This window comes from Cupressus sempervirens, chromosome 1 (assembly GCF_028749045.1).
Source record: "Cupressus sempervirens isolate cs-2001-9-10 chromosome 1, ASM2874904v1, whole genome shotgun sequence".
Taxonomy (NCBI): Eukaryota; Viridiplantae; Streptophyta; class Pinopsida; order Cupressales; family Cupressaceae; genus Cupressus; species Cupressus sempervirens.
Genome location: NC_143118.1, coordinates 240,198,339 through 240,218,965, shown reverse-complemented (window position 1 = coordinate 240,218,965; position 20,627 = coordinate 240,198,339). Strand labels below are relative to the sequence as shown.

Sequence of the window (20,627 nt, the reverse complement as noted above, 5' to 3'; positions counted from 1 at the left end):
AAATACTAGTCTTTCTCCTTTTGTTTTTAAAACAAAAACAATAATATCTTCAAAGTACACCATTATTCCTTACTGTATAGAATGAACTTAAAAAACCTGTAATATCACAAGGCATAGCATGAAAACAACATTTGCAAGCAAATACAGTCAATAAACTCACATGCGTGCCATGTGATCTTTGACTATTTCCCACTGAATTTCGCCATCCAAATATTTTAAAATCATTTTTTATAGTTCAAGCTCACAATTAATTTGTTAATCGCATCATATCAGCTTAAGAAAAAGGCAATGTAATTTATAAACTATAAAGCAAAGGAGTAGTTTTCTTTATTAACGCGTGGGAGGATAAATGATTCTGAGTGTCAGATGACATCTTTGTTGGAATCTGGTACAATTAGCATCAGTTTTCTGCCTTGTTTCTGTGTTTTGGGAATTTCTTGGCTCTGTTAAATAACAGAAGTTAGAACAGGAAAATAATGAATTCTTTAGTAAGGAAGCCATTGCCCTTGGCTTGTTTAAATCACATATCTCTTGTATGCAAATCTGTGGAGGAATCCATTTATTTCTATGAAAATGTCTTGGGTTTTGTTCCAATCACGAGGCCTGAGTCCTTCGGCTTTGATGGAGCCTGGTAATTTGTTTTTTCAAAATTTTCAATTATTTTTCAATTAAGGGCAAACGTTTTGATCAGAGTATGATTAATTCATGAGGCCATGAATTCTTTATAGAACAAGAGTAATAACATACCAACAATGACAATTCTTTTGACTCTCTATTATCTATCTAAATAATTACTATTTTTTAATGTTATTTGTTACTGTTTCTGAAATGAATGAGTTTTTTTGTTATAAATGCTTTGGAATATATTCTCTTATCTATCATAAGCTTGTTACCTTTATCATAAGCTTGTTATCTTTCTCGCGTCTTTTAGCCACTCTGTGTCTTGATCAATCTAAATTGTTTTGCTCAGATGTTTTCAAATATTCTGATAGTGGAAGATGGAGTCTGATCAAAAAAATTCACACAATTCAATTTTGAAACAACAAATAACATTATTTAGTGACAAACTGACATCTTCAAACAATGGGATGTTTGATATCTATGTATCTATCTTCGCAGGCTGTTTAATTATGGAGTGGGCATACATCTTCTGCAATGTGACACCACAGACGTTTTGCCAAAGAAATCTGAAATTGATCCAATGGACAATCACGTTTCATTTCAGGTGGGATTTCTGCTTTGCCTAGAATCTCACGAGTTCTCTACTTTTGTTCATGAAAGATCTGTTTTTTATGGGTTTTTTGTGTGTGTGTTTGCAATGTGATAATATATGCAGTGTGAAAGCATGGAAGCGGTGGAGAGGATATTGGAGGAGATGAAGATAAAGTACGTGAAGAGAAGAGTTGAGGAAGGGGGAATTTACATTGAGCAGATATTTATGCACGATCCAGATGGTTTCATGATCGAGATGTGTAATTGTGACATTCTGCCAGTTGTGCCGTTGGGATCTTCTTCTTCTTCTGGCTGTTTCAGAGTACCATCCACCATTAAACAGTCTCTGCTAAAACCAACTTCAAGTAGTAAAGAACTAGACTTTCCCATATACGGCTGAGATCGTCTCTACTCCTTCTCAGGATCTGCTGGGCAGAAAATATTTGTAATTATGAGCTTGTCTCTCTTGTCTGCCAGCATATTTGTTTATTAACTTGTCCTTCCAATTGTAGCCACCATTGGATTTATTCTTGAAAGTTATATCAAGAGGTCTCATTGGCCTAATTTTGCAATGATCCACTGTTTTGATATTGAATGTAGTAAAAAGATTAGGGTTTTGTTTGTTAATAATTAAATTAAAATTTCTAATTGGTAATGACATGAAAGGAGGAGGAAAGTGCAAAATTTGGATGCTGTTGTATTTTTCTTGCAGCTATCATATGTCTTCCTAATTGTAATCCCTTTCCGAACGGCTTAAACATCACAAACTAAGTTTGATTCCTAGATCAAAAGTATTAAATAGTCAAAGTTGACTTTTTTTCCCAAGCTTAATTCTTACCTTAATGTGTGATGAGGCTATTGTATTTTTCTTGCAGCTATCATATGTCTCCTTAATTGCAGTCCCTTCTAGAATGGCTTAAAAATCACACACTAAGTTTAATTCCTAGATCAAAAGTGTTAAATAATCAAAGTTGACTTTTTTTTCCCAAGCTTAATTCTTCCCTTAATGTGTGATAATGTTGTTGTGTTTTTCTTGCAGCTATCATATGTCTCCCTAGTTGCAATCCCTTCCCAAACGACTTAAACACCACACACTAAGTTTAATTCATAGACCAAAAGTGTTAAATAGTCAAAGCTGACCTTTTTTCCCGAGCTTAATTCTTCCTTTAATGTGTGATGTTTAAGGGTGGCCGTCACTCCTTATATCTCCCCAAGCCAAGTCCCCGATCTCTAGTTTGGGCATGCACATAGGAATGGGCATCTATTTCTAGGGTTCCTTTGTCCACCTACCCAATGTTTGGCGCTACCTGTTGTGAGGTTTTCTCACCATCGCCCCAAATTCTTTGGGAACCCCCTTTTCTTTTTTATCACCTGCGCAAATTTTGGATTGTCCAACAAATTTGATTTTTCGAGAATTTTGAGCCTTAGACACTTTTGGGCCAATGGGAGAGACTTAGCTTATCTTCACTCGGTTTTCTTAACTTGATTTTCCAGAGCCACCAATTCTATCCTTAGGTCGAACAAATTTCAAAGTTAATTCCAACTTGGCGAGATAAAATTGTAAATTTTGTACTTAGACATTTTCTTTTGAAAATTTGGATATAATTGTATAAATTTGGATAATTTTCAAAAAATGAAATTTTTGTTAAATTTGGTCTTTTGGAAAATCTTAATTATTTTTTGGTGAAGAAAATTAATTTTTGTGATGGTGAAATAAAATTGCAAAATTGATTTTTAGGCTCTACAGAAATAATTTTATTTGTGTTAAAATGCTAAAATTACTTAGCAAAATCGATTTGAATTAAAATTGCAAAATTTGGCTTTAAGTGGATTAAATTGCCTTAAAAACTTTTTTCCATTTAATGAAATTGGTAATTTAATATTGAAAAAATGGCTTTTGATTGGCCAAAATCTAATTTTAATGACGTATTAATTACTAAATCCTCATTAAATGGAAGCATTTAATACCTCTAAGGCATTATTTAATTTCTTTTGCAATTTTGGTCCTATTGGCAATTTTAAAAACAATTTTCATCATGGCAAAATTAATTTTAGTTAAGTATTTAATTGTGGGTCATAATTTTGTATTAATTATTTGTTTTTCTTTCTTCCAGGGTCCAAGTCGGCTAGCTTGGGGGGAGTAAGAAAGTTGGGTATAAGAGGAGGCCTCTCTCCCATTTCTTCCTCAGTTCTCACTTCTCATTCTATGGGCATTGGCGATTTCGCAAGGGCAGATCTGCACTCTTCTTGCTTGGCAAATTTTGTGGAGGGTGAAATTTCTGGAAGATGAAATTTGTTGGGGCCGAATTTTGTGGGAGCTGAAATTTGTGGGGGCCGAAATTTGTGGGAGATAAAATTTTGATTTTTTCAAGAGGCTGCAATTTTTGCCCTAGGTTGGGTAATTTTATTTGGAGGTGAATTGCATGATAAATTTCTAATTTGCAAGGGATTTGAAGTTCTTAAGGTCAAGTCCTAATTCTAAAAAGTCATTGTAAGATTATTGGTTAAGGTGAATTTTCATCATCTAGAGTTGCAAGGGGTCCTTAAGCTAACATCCTTCTTTCGTTCTAGTCTTAGGATTGCTTCCCTTGATTTTACTTGCCTTTTGGTCCACCACTCTACCATCTTGTAATAGGGCGACGAGTATGAAGGATGTTAGTGCAAGTAAGAATCCCAAGTGGACAAGACTAAGAAAGACAAAGAGGATATGATGCCCAAAATGCCCTTCTTCTCAAAAATGAAGAGAATAACCAACACCAATATCGGTACAGTGGACATGATACGGATGAAGGACAAACTAAAGGAAGGACAATCCCCCTTGGCTATTGGTAGAGGTAATTTCAAATCATTTAGAGTTGCAAGGGGTCCTTAAGCTGACATCCTTCTTTCGTTCTAGTCTAAGGATTGCTTCCCTTGGTTCTACTTGCCTTCTGGTCCACCACTCTACCATCCTGTAATAGGGCAACAAGCATGGAGGATGTTAGTGCAAGTAAGAATCCCAAGTGGACAAACACTAAGAAAAAGAGGATATGATGCCCAAAACACCCTTCTTCTTGAAAATGAGGTGAATAACCAATACTAATGGCAGTACCATAAAAGGATATACAAAAGGTAGTTGCATATCACAGCCCAAGCGTCGACACTTCTATTTCAACCATGATGAGTGACAATGGAGCAGCCCTTGATTTTGAAGACATCAAAGAAGAGGATGTCAACGAGACAGATTTTGGATTGAGGTTGGATGAGTTAGGAAAGGTTTCTATCAAGAAGAAGCATTTGGGCACCCTTTCCTCTCTCAATGCTCTTATTGGATTTGTGAAACAATATGAGAAGGATCATGAAAGGATACTACAAGTAGCAAGCCACATAGTGAAATCAGCAGAACTCAGGATGAAGTGCACACCTTGTCCTCCTATGGAAGAAGTTAATGAAAGGCTAGCTAAGTTCATTGCCTTAGCTAAGAAAATGAAAGAAAAGGGAAGATTTATATTAGAAGATCATTTGATGTAAGACCAAGTGGCAATTTGCCTTTCTTCTAGAATAGGACAAGTGTCTACTTTTGATTGGCTACCATTTTGGTCTCTTCTCATTGGTTGCCACTTTTTGCACTTTTGTCATTGGTCCATTGATGAGGTGGCAGCTTCTCATTGGTCGATGGGGTGGCAACCCTAATTAAGGTTTTTAGGATCCAATCTGGGTCGTTGATCTTGTTTTGATCTCCACCGTCTGTTGTATTTTTGGCCCCTATATAAGGCCATTTGCTCTCATTTGTAAAGGGTTGGAGAAATTGTTGTGAAGATAATACCAAAATTGCTCTCTTCTTCATTGTTGCAATTTGCATGTTGATTAAGAACATTGGGTATTATTGCATGTTTTCTACTTCCACATAGTTAGATTTCCTTTCAAGTTGTTAAAGTTGGTTGCATTTGAAGTTGTTTAAGTGAGGTTAAACTAGATGGATAGTTGTATGATAGCATGGTAGATTTTTGATAGGGATCAATACTAGACCACTAGCATCCTAGCGGCTGGTTGGGAAGCCTTGTGTGGTAAACTAGTTTATTATTCTTTCGAATCATTGCACCTGTGGAAGTGAGGCCACTGGTCAGCTCTCATTAGGTTCGATCCCCATCCATTTGCTAACCTTCCATTCATAGGAGTAGGAGTAGAATAGTGAGTAGTTGGGTAGTCGAAGCTTAGAGAAGCAAGTTAGAGAAGTTAAGTATTAGAGCACATCCATTCACCTTCCACAACCATCGCTTTCCCATCAACATCATCACTGGCAGACACATCCTTTATCACCACCACCAACATTATCTACCACACACACATTTTAGAAACCGAGCCACTATCACCATCATTCCACCAAAGCCCAAGTCATCCTTGAATGAATAGCATAAGGCTGCCTACATGATTACCAACAAATCACATCAATAAAACTGAGTGAGTATCCACAAGGGTAAGGAACATTGGAGTTATTCTCATATCCCATGAGCAATAACTTTTCAAGAGAGGAGTTGCATGTTTGGATATCTTATATTGAATATTCAAAACCTAATATGTTATGTAAGTGATTCAAAACTTGCCTCAACATTATCTAGCACTAGAAGGAGGGCTGAATGATTTTCATTCTTGGATCAACTTGGAAATTCAGAGCATGACAAGGGATGAGCTTTCAAAGTTACATTTGAGGTGAGAGATCTCTTTTAAAAGTAAAAATTCAAAAAAAATTCAAAAAAAAAATTCAAAAAATTCAAAAAGAAGAAAGGTTTCTCAATGGATAGGTGAGTGGACATTCATCCCATTTTGGCTGATTTGAACAAAAGGTTACATCCATTGAATTTGTCTCAACTTTCAGCATCAAGGAAATGTAGGATACATGGTACTACGGATCATGGGGAGATGGATTGTTTGGTGTTTCTCTTAAGAGTGGACATTGTGTTTAGAGGAAAATTTCTTTTTCACAAATACATGAGCCTGTGATCTTTGTCCATGCAGAGGAAGATTTTCTTGTTTTCAAAGAAGACATCATTAGGGAACCAAAGAACATATGTTGAAAATGTTATTTGTGCCTTGCACATAGTCTCATATATTCAGAGTCTACTTGCCCATCATGCCAAGACACCATTGACTTGATCAAGTTTCAATTGGGTTGGTATGAGGAAATATTAGTAGGGGGTGGTAAGAATTTCTTTCAGCTTTCAAGTTGGGCACAAAGAATGAAAAGGGTAAGATTTATCAAGATGATGTGGTTGATTCTGATGTTCAAGATAACCAAGTGGATAAACCTTCACACATTATATCACAAGGTGGAGTGGTTGACAAGGAAATCGAGGAAACAATTGAATTTATCCAAGAGAGAGAAGAGACGGTAAGCAAAGGAAAGGATTCCATTGAGATCCTAATTGAGTCAGATCCAGATGCTTCATCCGGCAAGGGTGAGGGTATGTTTTAGAGCTTCAAGAACTTTGTAACTAGAACTGTATAGCAAGGAATGGAGTCGAGTAACTGAATATCAGTAGAGAACTTATTATTACCCAATTGGTGCATAATTCACAATGCATTCCACTCGGAGTTATCTTGCTCCTTGTGTATAGTGGCCTTAGAACAAGTAGAAAAGAGAATCCTTGGGGTTCTAAAACAAGAAGATCAGCATGGTAGATAGAAGGTTGAGATTCAACAAGTTGATGAAGCAAAAAAATCAAGAGGTAAAAACACATGAAGAACTACGAATGGAACATAAAAAGGTAGACAAAAAGGAAATCTTTGGTGAGCCTTCACACATAATTCAAGGGGTGCCTCTTGAGGATGGATTGCAAGAAGTTTTAAATATCCTTAAAGAGGAAGATAATCAAGTGGGAAAGTTGAACAAGGAATTACAAGATATCACAAGAGAGTTCAAGTATGAGGAAAGTATTGATAAACCAATGCAAGGTGCTATCTCCACCACATTCTTTGGGGGGATGCTTGAAGATCCTATAGAAGAAATACAAAAGGAGTAATTTCCTGAGGCCTTTCAAGGTGACCAAGTTGTTGCAAGTGGCATGATTCACCATCAACTTCGACCCCCATAACTTTTGCCACTTGAAATGGAAGTTGATGGACATTTTACAAAGAGGTATGAGGGTTCTCCTATGAGTCTTGAAGGTGCTATGTTTGGTGAGAGTCTATATAAAGAATGGAAAGATGTTCCTGAAGAGAGTTCAAAGGAAAATTACAGGCTAGATGATGAAGCTTCTATTCACGAAGATATGCAAGGATTGTTGAGTGATAATCAAGTTGCTCCCATGGAAAAGGAAAATAAAGAACAGTTTGGGTTGATGCTATAGTGGGATGTTGTGTTCGAGCAACTTGGAGAGGTGTTTGGGGGGGAGGATATCAAACAATCCTTGATTTTTGAGGATACACTTGAAGAAATTCACAAGGATTCATGGTTCATTGTTCATAGGGACAAGCCCCCCCAAAGATGATATTTCATGAACTTGATTCCAAGACTGGTCCTACCTGGGCTACCAATGATTTTGGTGTTGATGCTATTGGGATGGTTCACCGCCAACTTTGACTTCCTAAGACCGTGGAGAATTTTCAGGTTCCATTCGAATTTGAGTCATGCTAGGTTGTTTCTTTCCCTGCTCTTAAAGATGAAAGGTTTGAATTTTTTAATTTTGATTATGGAAAATTTGGAGAAACAACTTGTATTTGGATTAATCATGGACCCTATGAGTTGCCTCAATTTTTAGTCTTGCATGATAATTTTCTAGAGGTTGAGTTTGAGGTGACCAATTTTTTTTCAGAGTACAAGGATGAGTTTGCGAGATTGAGAACTATCACCCAAACCTTGTTACTTTTGAACATCTTGAGAAACCATGTTAGATCCAGTGTATATATTAGATTAGTTAGTGTTGTCCCTTTACAGTCTTGTACATAGTTAGGGTAGGTTTGTCTTAGACCATTTGGTTTAGGAGAGTAGTTTAGTTTCCTTTTTGATTAAAGTTTCCCTTTTAGTTGTTTAGAGTAGTTTCCCTTTTAGTTCTTTAGAGTAGTTTTCTTTTCAGTTCTTCAGAGTAGTTTTCTTTTAGTTGTTTAGTTTAAGTGTTGTGAGGGAGCTCGAATAAAATTTGCATCAAGTCATTTGACTTGAGATCTTTTACTCTTCCCTTAGTTGGAGCAGTTTTGGTTTTGGGCCTTTGCAAGTGCAAAAGGGGGGTCCATGTTGCCACTCGTAGGTGAGCTGTGTAGATTTTACATTTTAGGTGATAAAATGCAGTCTATCTTGTTCATTTCTCAAATACATTTAACAAGGTTTAGAGATTAAAGGATGTGCTTAGTTGTTGGTCTATGGTAGGACTTGTACTAAATTTGGGTTAGATCGATAGAGGTTCTTGAGTTATCTCTGGCATGGTTACAACATTCTACTCACACTTAATTGCTCTAAGTTCTTGATGTTTTGAAGTGAAATTGAACTTAGTAAAAATCATACACCTGCTTCAGTGCCACTGTGGTCTTCCAAACCCTTCGCAAGCTTCATTGCCTACAAACCAAAAAAAAAATTAAAAAGAAAAGAAGAAAATAGAAAATATCATGAGAAAAGAGAAAAAGCAATATCAAAGTGAAAATAAAGATGAAATTTGGTTCAAGGGTGTGCAATCATCTCTACCGGTGCTATAAAAATAATCACTAAAGGTAGAACCATGATTGTGGTGCCACAACGATAACTCTGTCAAGGCTATAGATGCCTAATTGGCAGCGGGGCTCTATCCAGGTTGCTTTTGAAGTAAGGATATTATAATAACTAAGTCCACAAGTCTACTTGCCTTCTGGTCCACCACTCTACCATCCCGTAATAGGGCAACGAGTATGGAGGATGTTAGTGCAAGTAAGAATCCCAAGTGGACAAGACTAAGAAAGACAAAGAGGATATGATGCCTAAAATGCCCTTCTTCTCGAAAATGAAGAGAATAGCCGACACCAATATCGGTACAGTGGACATGATACAGATGAAGGAAAAACTTATGGAAATACAATCCCCCTTAGCTATTGGTAGAGGTAATTTCAAATCATTTAGAGTTGCAAGGGGTCCTTAAGCTGACATCCTTCTTTCGTTCTAGTCTAAGGATTGCTTCCCTTGGTTCTACTTGCCTTTTGGTCCACCACTCTACCATCCTGTAATAGGGCGATGAGCATGGAGGATATTAGTGCAAGTAAGAATCCCAAGTGGACAAACACTAAGAAAGACAAAGAGGATATGATGCCCAAAACACCCTTCTTCTCGAAAATGAGGCAAATAACCAATACCAATGGTAGTACCATTAAAGGATATACAAAAGGCAGTTGCACATCACAACCCAAGTGTCAACACTTCTATTTCAATCATGATGAGCGACAATGGAGAAACCCTTGATTTTGAAGACATTAGAGAAGAGGATGTCAACGAGATAGATTTTGGATTGAGTTTGGGTGAGTTAGGAAAGGTTGCTATCAAGAAGAAGCATTTGGGCACCCTTTCCTCTCTCAATTCTTTTATTGGATTTGTGAAAGAATATGAGAAGGATCATGAAAGGATACTACAAGTAGCAAGCACCGTGGTGAAATTAGCAGAACTCGGGACGAAGCACACATCTTGTCCTCCTATGGAAGAAGTTAATGAAAGGCTAGCTAAGTTCATTGCCTTAGCTAAGAAAATGAAAGAAAAGGGAATATTTATATTAGAAGATCATTTGATGTAAGCCCAAGTGGCAATTTCCCTTTCTTCTAGAATAGGACAAGTGTCTACTTTTGATTGGCCACCATTTTGGTGCCTTCTCATTGGTTGCCACTTTTTGCACTTTTGTCATTGGTCCATTGATGAGGTGGCAGCTTCTCATTGGCCGATGGGGTGGCAACCCTACTTAAGGTTTTTAGGATCCAATCTGGATTGTTGATCTTGTTTTGATCTCCACCGTCTGTTGTATTTTTGGCCCCTATATAGGGCCATTTTCTCTCATTTGTAAAGGGTTGGAGAAATTGTTACAAATATAATACCAAAATTGCTCTCTTCTTCATTCTTGCGATTTGCATGTTGATTAAGAACATTGGGTATTATTGCATGTTTTCTACTTCCATGTAGTTAGATTTCCTTTCAAGTTGTTAAAGTTGGTTGCATTTGAAGTTGTTTAAGTGAGGTTAAAGTAGATGGATAGTTGTATGGTAGCATTGGTAGATGTTTGATAGGGATCAATACTAGACCACTAGCATCCTAGCGGCTGGTTGGGAAGCCTTGTGTGGTAAACTAGTTTATTATTCCTTCGAATCATTGCACCTATGGAAGTGAGACCATTGGTCAGCTCTCATTAGGTTTGATCCTCGTCCATTTGCTAACCTTTCATTCATAGGAGTAGGAGTAGAATAGTGAGTAGTTGGGTAGTCGAAGCTTAGAGAAGCAAGTTAGAGGAGTAAGTTAAGTATCAAAGCACATCCATTCACCTTCTACAACCATTGCTTTCCCATCAACATCATCATTGGCAGGCACATCCTTCATCACCACCACCAACATTATCTGCCACCCACACATTTCAGAAACCAAGCCACCATCACCATCATTCCACCAAAGCCCAAGTCATCCTTGAATGAATAACGTAAGGCCGCCTATGTGATTACCAACAAATCACATCGATAAAATTGAGTGAGTATCCACAAGAGTAAGGAACATTGGAGTTATTCTCATATCCCATGAGCAATAAATTTTCAAGAGAGGAGTTGCATGTTTGATATCTTATATCGAATATTCAAATCCTAATATGTTATGTAAGTGATGCAAAACTCAAATCAACACTACCCAAAGTGAGTTATATTTTGTTATGTAATTTAGCTATGAGAACCACATGCTTACATGTACATGTATTGGAGTGTCAATTTAACTTAGAATTTGATTATATGAAATGTTCATCTATATCCACCCTTGCTTGACTAAAACAACAATTTGGACTGAAATCTTTCATTTACTTGAATTTCCTTTGAGCTGATCAATCTATGAGAAATATTTGTGAAATATGCATTCAGAGCACTAAGATGGTGAAGAAGTTGAGGTTACTTGCAAGGCGATCCATGCTTAAAGTCATAGTTAATTCCATTTATTATGTATTAATTAGTTGACTTTTTATGATTCTTTGATGTTGGTCTGGGTATGTTTCATGCAAGGAAAGATTTCGGAAAAGTTTCACAGCTTCGTGGTAGGGCGGTAAAGCACTAGACTACAATATTCTCACCGCCTTGTGTTCTTGGACAGGCTCTAGATCCTTTGTTAGATTGGTCGACATGTTCAAAACTTCTTGGTATTTTGGTAACTGATTTATGGTCTGTTTTTGAACATGTTGATTTATCTTCTTTCTTCATACTTGTAAATGTATTTCTTTTGAATTTGAATGAAATTATGATTATGTACTAGTCTATGACCTTGACTCTTGTGGAATTTTTTATATTTTATGAAGATTTTTGATATGGATCCTATTTTATAGGTGCGCTCTTTACATTAACATAGGCCTCCTTTGTTGAACTTCCCCTGCAACACCTCCAACTTACTCTATAAGTTTCCCCTTTGCCCATCAACTCCATTGATATCATAATTCTACATATTCCTCTATATCTTGAATCCAATTTAGAGTTGTGAGCTCTTTAGTTGACATTAAGGATCTCAATAGAATTGAATGTCCACTTCTTCATCCAAAAAGATTATACAAAAACATGGCTTTGTCTATCTGGAGGACCCCATGGGTAGGTGAGGGAGGTTGTTAACCTTTGCATCTTTCTTATCATCCTTTGAAAATTTTACATTCACATCTTCCATATCAACAGTTCTTAAAAGGGAAATACACTTATATTTCCTCATCTCCTTGGAGCAGTGCTCAATATCTTGTTGTTTTATGTTTTTCACCTCCTCCTCATCACATGCTTAGGATAAATGGTAATGCCACACTCAATTAAATTAGCATAGTCAACTAGCACTAGAGCTTCTCATTTATCTTCCTCATCAACGATTTTGTCTTGGCAGGAAATAATTCTCTTCTTTTAGGGGGAGGGTAGAGGGGGAATTTGGAACAAAAGGATTAGGGAAAAAAAATTTCTCCACCAACCCGTATGAATCTAGACACTCACACCCTTGTTGTTTGTTTTCATACTATCCTCATCTTGAGCAACATGGGCCACCTACATTAAATCCTCAATAATTTCCTCTTCCAACTCACTCTCCATTTGATTGTCATCCATGTTGGTCTTCACCTTAGTTACAGAGTTAGGTGAGACCATTTCTAGTTCCCCCAAAATTCTTTCCCCTTGCTCTTACTATTCCTTGGCCTAGTAGATGGATCTTTTTTCTCAGAGAGTGTGGGATGAATATGATCCTCCACCTTCATACAAAGCCATCTTTCAATTTTTCTTATGGAAGGTTTTAATATAACAAGTGAGGGAATCTAGTAGATAAAAGGGGAGACAAACCCTCCTCTTGTGCCTAAAAAGATTAATCAGAATAAAATGATGTGAATGTGCCCTATCAATGTGATCATCTAGGGTTATGTATCATGATGATAACCGAACCCTTCATCCAAATAGTTTTCCAAGAATCAACAACATAAACCCTCACAAAATTCCTTACAATATTTTCTTTTTCTTCTTATTTTTAGGAAAAAATCTAATTGCAATCTTTGAAATCTTCTTATCATAGAAGAAACACATGTACCTTTTAGGCAAAGCCCATTAATTTTTTCCATTACTTCCATAGTAAGCTATATTTATATCTTTTTGGGAGAGTCAATTACCATCCTTATAACCCTCAACGAACTATTTTGTAACCTCAAGATTGTACCCCTTAAGCTTCCTCATGCAGGGAACAAGGTCGGCCTTAGATAATTTCTCCCAAACCACCTTATCATTTTTCTATTTCTTACAATTATTTGGTTCATGTTTTACAATATGCCTTCCATTTTTTTAGGACCAAAGTAACAACAACATAAATTAGCACAGGAGCTCACATTCACATTAAATAAAGTGAAAGAGAGAAGGGAGATAAATAAAAAAATAGACCTAGAAAGCGTGTAACCTTTTCTGAGTCTTGAGAAAATCACCCTTCCAAGTACCATTATTATCAATCTTTCCTGCCCAAAGAATGTTTATCAATAATAGCAAGATCTGATTATAATACTAAATAGTAAGCCATTATAAGCTCAAAGTTATTAGATTTTCACAATCCATATAATTTCTTTTTTTTCTCTTTTAAATTTGATTGTGTAGCAATTTTTAAGCATTAATGTTTGAGATTGCATTAGATGTTCCATGATGCAAGAGAACTAAAAGAGAAACATGATCATGTATGAAGCGGTCTTAATGCTTTAAAATTGTTACACAATAGAATACACACAGAACAAAAACATTACAAACTTATGAGTTTTGAAATCATTTCTTCAAAATATAAAAAGTCAAACAATAATATCCTCATAATACATCATCATTCCTTACTCTATAAAATGAAATTAAAAAGCCCTCTAAAAGTCAAACAATAATATCCTCATAATACATCATCATTCCTTACTCTATAAAATGAAATTAAAAAACCCTCTAATATCCCAAAGCATGGCAAAGGACAGCATGAAAACAACATTTGAAAGCAAGTACAGACAGTGAAGTCACATGCATGTCATGTGATGTTCCATAATTTCCCATTGAATTTTCGCCATCCTTACACTTCAGAAATAAGTTTAGAAGTCCAAGCTCACTCGTTAGAGGTCTATAATTGAAGCTTATGAGAAAGGCAATGCAATATATAAACTATAAAGCGAAGGAGCATTTTTAAGGCGTGGAAAGATAATGATTCTCAGAGTCAGATGACAGCCTGGATGACTCAGCACAGCAGTCACGTTTGAATTGCTTCAATTTCCACTGCTGACTCATCAACCAAATTAGATGGCATAGCAAAAATGGTCGTACATGACGTGTCAATGGTTTTTTTTTGTTGTAAACGCAAGTAGCGTGTACAAAAGCTTGGCATAAGAAGGATGTTTGTGTACAAATACATTCATCCACATCTTTGTTGGAATCTGGTACAATTAGCATCAGTTTTCTGCCTTGTTTCTATGTTTTGGGGATTTATTGGCTCTGTTAAATAACAGAAGTTAGAACAGGAAAATGATGAATTCTTTAGTAAGGAAGCCATTGCCCTTGGCTTGTTTAAATCACATATCTCTTGTATGCAAATCAGTGGAGGAATCCATTCATTTCTATGAAAATGTCTTGGGTTTTGTTCCAATCAAGAGGCCTGGATCCTTTGGCTTTGATGGAGCCTGGTAAATTGCTTTTTTAAAATTTTAATGAAGGGTTATAAATCTTTTATGGAATTTGAATCTTGATAGAAAGTACAATGTTTGAGTAGATTTGAATCCAAGACTTTTCAAATAAGAAGCTCACAATTTACCATTGCATTATAAGTTCTTACCTGAAAAAATGCTCTGCTATTATCTATTTAGCTATCTAAATAATTGCTATTTTTTATATTGTTTGTTATTAATTCTGAAGTGATTAGATGTTCTTTTTATAATTGTTTTACATTATATTCTCTTACCTATCTTACATCTTTTAGCCACTCTGGATCTTCAACAATCTAATTTTTTTCTTTCTGATATTTTCAAACATTTTGACAACGGAATACAAAATCTAAATCTGATCCAAAACATTGATGCAATTTTTTTGAAACAACAAATAGTATTATTTCTTGCCAAACTGAAATCTTTGAACAATGGGATGATTGATATCTCTGAGTCTATCATTGCAGGTTGTTTAATTATGGAGTGGGCATACATCTTCTGCAATGTGACAACACAGACAATTTGCCCAAGAAATCTGAAATTGATCCAATGGACAATCACATTTCATTTCAGGTGGGATTTCTGCTTTGCCTAGAATCTCATGAACTCTCTGTTTTTATTTGTTCCTGAAAGATTTGTTTTTGATGGGTTTTTTTTGTGTGTGTTTGTAATGTGATAATATATGCAGTGTGAAAGCATGGAAGCGGTGGAGAGGATATTGGAGGAGATGAAGATAAAGTACGTGAAGAGAAGAGTCGAGGAAGGGGGAATTTACATTGAGCAGATATTTATGCACGATCCAGATGGTTTCATGATCGAGATGTGTAATTGTGACATTCTGCCAGTTGTGCCGTTGGGATCTTCTTCTTCTTCTTCTGCCTGCCTCAGAGTACCATCCGCCATTAAACACAGCTAAAAATCATTTTCAAGTAGTAAAGAAGTTCAAGAAGGCTTTCCCATCTACGACTGAGATCGTCTCTCTTTTTCCTTCAGGATCTGCTGGGTAGATGCTATATTTGTAATTATGAGCTTGTCTCTATTGTATATTTGTTTATTAACCTGTCCTTCCAATTGTGGCCACCATTGTATTTATTCTTGAAAGTTATATCAAGAGGTCTCATTGGCCTTATTTTGCAATGATCCAATGTTTTGATATTGAATGTAGTAAAAAGATAGGAGTTTTGTTTCTTAATACAATGCCCAGAGTGCAACAATAAGCAAGATCACATTGTCAGTATGCAACTATCTAATGTCAGCTTCTATTGTGGATCAGCAATTGCTGAGTTAATAGAACAGATGGTACTTCATTTTTCAATTCATTGTTCAGCTATATGCATTCATAGCATTCAATATTTCTGATTTATTTGTTCGAATTCAGTCAACGACTCTCAGATGTTGAAATGACTATGCAGCATCAAAAGAATGTCTGATAAGATCAATTTTTCAAATTTAATAATTACAGTAAAATTTACAATATCTTTATATTAAGATGTTATTTAATTATTAAACTAAATTTTTTAATTTATTAGTCCTTTTGATACTTGGTCGTTTTCCTAAAATGCTATATTTTCTTATTAGAAAACAAATTGGTCATTTAATTGAAAGATATATTTTAAATAATTAATTTTTTTAATGAGTAATTTATTACAAAATGAGATAAATTATTTATTAACATTAAGTTAATAGTTTGTATGAGATAGACTTTAAGTTGATATGTTGTTCGACTTAAGGTCATAGTCAATATGTTCTCAACTTATAGTTGATAGGTTGTTGGACTGTAGTTATGTTTTGTTTTCCTCTCCATTTTCATATTTCTCTTGATGTATGGAGATATATTCCATAGTTTGACATATCATGTTGATATGATACATGATGTCATGATCTTACGTTTAATTTCATTTTCTCACCTTGATACAACAAGATGTTGTAATGATACTTAATGAGTAACCATAATGATAATATTACATTTCTAAATATGCTAGTTTATGATGAAGAAATTAATGCATTTATGTAGGATTATGACGTTATAGGATGGGGGTTGGTTATTTCTATAATGTTAATATGTGATGTAATTCTCACTGAGATAGTACATGGATTAAAGTCATAAATGATTAGTTACTCTATCAATTTCATGCATTAGTGAGAGAATATGATAAAAACCTTAAAATGGCATGTGATGCATTCTACTATGGGCATTGACTTGTTTACCTGTTGAGTGTCTAAGGTTGTGCAGGTCGAAGACGAAAGTGTGGTTGAGGTAGAGGAGGCTAGCTCTCAACAGTGGTGGATTTGGATCATTTGGTTGAACACATGGCCATATAGTTGCATATCATAATAGTTGTGTTAATTATTGTATATTCTAGTAAGGTATGAGTTAATGAAATTGCATTAAAGTTAAATTCTACTTTGACAAAGAGTAAGATTTCATTAGTTGTGTATCATGTGTCATTTGTGTATCTCAGGAATTGTATTACATATTTTCTTCTAGCTTAGGGTGCATAGTTTTTCCTATAGCCAAATTGCATGATTGCATTAATCAAGGTAGAGTCAGATTTGTAGGCTTGAAAAGAATTTTGACATTTGTAAATATTGTTATGATGTGGTCTACACATGCGCACTCACACACACACACACACACACACACACACACACACGTGTATAGGTATGTGTATGTATATACATACATACATACATATACACACACACATGTCTATATATATACATGTGTATATATGTATGCATGTATGTATATAATTTATATATATTCTTGGATTCATATGCACATGAGCCAAAACGTCTAAGAATATATATAGTCTTGAATGTTTGGGCTCATGTACAAATGGAGTAAGTTTTTCAATCCATTTGATAACATCTCGATTAAACATTACTACCGAACTCTAAAAAATACACTGAATAATTGTGAAACTATTGGGTTGTGTAATTATTGCTTCAAGACTTAACTATTAATTAGGGAATAGATAATTGTTTGAGGTAACAAATAATATCTATATTTTGATGTAACCATGGATGATTTAGAGAGTGTATAAATATTCTTTTTACAAAATTACCAATTTCATTGTACTTGGTAGTTTTTTATTTTTATGTCATAAATCTGAGATCATTAGGTGTGAGTATTATTTGTTTGTCAATGATGTACAATGAAATTCACTTGATTTGATGGATTAATAGAAGCAATTGGTTAAGACTATCATGCAATATATATTAAGGTTGAAATGGCGAGTTAGGAAGGTGTTTAGTTTTTTCTTATTCTATGCATAGCTATTGATTTATTTTTCTTGTGATGAGTTAAATGATCTATCTAGAAGGGTGTTGAATGTAGATCACTAGGGAATGGTAGGATAGAAATATTGTAATTTTATTTCTAGTTTCCAATAGAAATATTGTAATTTTATTTCTAGTTGCCAATAGAAATATTGTAATTTTATTTCTAGTTGCCAATAGAAATTTAGCTTAGATCTACTTTGGCCAAAGCTATGCATTTGCATGTGTTTAGTCTATGCATGGTTATTTAATCTCCATAAAGTCAATAAAACATCAAACCATATTTATTTCTTGCCCTCTTTTGATCGGTATAAAAAATATCTATAATTTTTTTATAAACTAAAATGAATTTGAAAATTTTCCAGATTGTCTAAAGAGGCTAAATGAAAAGCATTCATAAATTCTATTGGGCAAATGCTAATTGCAATAACATATTTAACAATTTTTCCTGTTTAGGTTCTACAGAGGCCTTCACCCAAAAATCCTGAGTCTAGCCCCTTCTCCTCTCAAAATCAATGAGGTTACCAAAACTTCATCCCTTTCTATTATAATCCAGATTGACAATGATCCCTTGGTTACTTCTAGAAAGATCAAAATGGAGAAAATTGAGGTCTTAGATGTGGAAAGAACTAGAACTACTGCTAGGAAGGGCACTAATAGGTCAAGTAAGAGAATAAGAGAGAAAAAGACCTTGGCCTCCCTTCATAAGGAGAAAGCTAGAAATTTTGAATCCATTGATAACTCAGGTAAGAAAGGTGGCCTTAGATAGCCCTATTCCTTCCCATATGTTTGATACCTTTACAATTGAAGCTAATACCCTTGATTCTATGAAAGAGGGTGATATGGGTGAGAAGGGAACAATTACTTCCCCTATTAAAGTCATTAATGTGGGTAGTCACACCCAAGGGGTGGAGCCTATGGAGAGTGGGGGGAGGGGGGGAATAAGAAGAAAGAAGAGAATACAATGGGGGTGACATTCAAAGGGAGAAAAGTACTATGGGGAAAGTTGATACTATAAAACAACCTTAGGGTAATCTAAATCTTACCAAATTAGAGGAATCCATCACTAACCTGATCAAGAAAGCTAAGTGTATACACTAATATGTTAGCAAGAAACACTAATCTATTTAAAGAAACAAAACATTAACTAACAAGATCAATATAACATATATGAGAGACAAAAGAGGAACCCCTAATTAGGAATGTGAGCCAAATGAATGGACTCTCCTAATAGGAATTAGCTCTTTTCTTGGTAGATGAGTCTAAGTAAAGGATTGGTATGTATGCTCAAAGGGCTTCAAGTTTGCTTCAATGGTGGGGATGGGTAATGGCAAATTGGTAGCTTTGTGAGCTCTCAATTTGGCATTATAAGGGTATGGTTAAGGGATTTGTTTCTAAAACTAACATTATAACTTTAGCTCAAGGATTGTGATGAAATGGCTTGGGAGGGGATCCAATTTATAGGCTAAGGGCTTGAGGGTTTGAGGGCTAAGATGCAAGGATGGGGAAAAGCTTATGGAGGGTTCAGATTGCATGAGAGGAGAGCACATGGATTGTGCTTCCTTACAACCAATCAAGGAGTGACACATGTCACAGGGTGAGTGGATGGAGGAAAGGGCAATGATGAGTCAACAAAGGAGGCTCAAGGCCTTAAAGACCCTCATAAATGGCTTGTAAGAGCAATGAATGGGCTTGTAAGAGTCTTTATGGCTTTGTAAGAGCATTCATGGTTGGGTGGTTAGGATATTTTGGAGGGAGTTGAGATTGTTGACTTTTCTTGGCTTAGGAAAGTCTTAAGCTTGCTTAGGGAATGTGACAAGGTTAGGGGGGGGATTAGAGGTGATTTAGAATTTAGATTAGGGATGTTAGAGATATGCAAGTCGATGACATTTAATGAGGGTGGGTGAGTTAGTAGCTAAGCTTGGTTAGTATGGGTGGATGGGGTGGATTAGGCTAAAATGGAGGTTTAGGGATAGGCTTAGGGTGAGCATGAAGACCTTCTAGAAGAGTCTTGAATTTTATAGGATGAGGATAAAAGGTTTCTTTAGGAAATAAATAAAGTTTTATTTATTTCATGGGTTTGGGTTGAGGAGATATTCATTAAAACATTTTTAATAAACATGAGGATTAATATTTAACCTTAATTAAATATTTTGAGTTGGGATTAAGGGTAGAAAATGATGGGATTAGCTTTTAATCAAAATTAAAGAAGGATTAGAGGATTTTGGAAGAGGTTAGTGATCTTAAGGAAATTGGCCAAGTTTTGGGCAAAAAATAAATTAAATATTTATTTTGGGATTTTTGGTCAATTTATTAATTAAATAATTAATAAATAAGGAAAATAATTTTTAAATAAGATTTAAACATTTTTGGGAGGGATTCCTTAATTAAATATTTTTAATTAAGACAAGGGGATTTAATGGCATAAAAATTAATTAATTAAATAATTAATAAATGATGATGTCATTAGGGACTTTTCAAAAAAAAAAAAAAACTTTATTTTCTAAGGGATTTTAGGTGTCTACATTTTGCCCGTCTTTGATGTGATGTCGCAAGTGGCATGGCATCAAAGATAAGAAAATAATATGCCCAAGGCTAGAGCAGAAGAGGAGAGAATGGACTGCGAGATGCCCCCTCAAGAAAGTGGCGAGAAGAGAAAGTGAGGCCTGATGACTTCTTAAAAAAAATTAAGAATCTAGGATGAGCAAGGAGACTCAGATTGGCAACAAGAAGGGGCTAAATTAGCTCAAACTCTCACTATGGGAGAATGATAAAGGGAGGTCAGAGGTACAAGAGGAAGCAAGCTTA

The 20,627-nt window shown here is 35.3% G+C and overlaps 2 protein-coding genes across 2 annotated transcripts; both read left to right on the top strand.

Annotated features, from left to right (window-relative positions):
- The first annotated feature begins 398 nt into the window (after nt 1-398).
- On the top strand, nt 399-1,787 carry LOC149577056 (glyoxylase I 4-like). The gene is made up of 3 exons (XM_089825952.1): nt 399-631; nt 1,120-1,225; nt 1,337-1,787. Exons 1-3 carry the CDS (start codon nt 477-479, stop codon nt 1,610-1,612), a joined length of 537 nt encoding a protein of 178 aa, XP_089682078.1. The 5' UTR covers nt 399-476; the 3' UTR covers nt 1,613-1,787.
- Nucleotides 1,788-14,259: 12,472 nt separating this feature from the next.
- Nucleotides 14,260-15,674, top strand: LOC149577055 (glyoxylase I 4-like). The gene is made up of 3 exons (XM_089825844.1): nt 14,260-14,519; nt 15,005-15,110; nt 15,226-15,674. Exons 1-3 carry the CDS (start codon nt 14,362-14,364, stop codon nt 15,451-15,453), a joined length of 492 nt encoding a protein of 163 aa, XP_089681970.1. The 5' UTR covers nt 14,260-14,361; the 3' UTR covers nt 15,454-15,674.
- Nucleotides 15,675-20,627: the final 4,953 nt, after the last annotated feature.

Bases quoted from the DNA above. Each gene is read 5' to 3' on its own strand.
- LOC149577056 (XM_089825952.1), top strand. From the start codon at position 477: ATGAATTCTTTAGTAAGGAAGCCATTGCCCTTGGCTTGTTTAAATCAC. The intron at 632-1,119 runs GTAATTTGTTTT...CTATCTTCGCAG, and splicing joins TTCGGCTTTGATGGAGCCTG to GCTGTTTAATTATGGAGTGG. The intron at 1,226-1,336 runs GTGGGATTTCTG...TAATATATGCAG, and splicing joins ACAATCACGTTTCATTTCAG to TGTGAAAGCATGGAAGCGGT.
- LOC149577055 (XM_089825844.1), top strand. From the start codon at position 14,362: ATGATGAATTCTTTAGTAAGGAAGCCATTGCCCTTGGCTTGTTTAAAT. The intron at 14,520-15,004 runs GTAAATTGCTTT...CTATCATTGCAG, and splicing joins TTTGGCTTTGATGGAGCCTG to GTTGTTTAATTATGGAGTGG. The intron at 15,111-15,225 runs GTGGGATTTCTG...TAATATATGCAG, and splicing joins ACAATCACATTTCATTTCAG to TGTGAAAGCATGGAAGCGGT.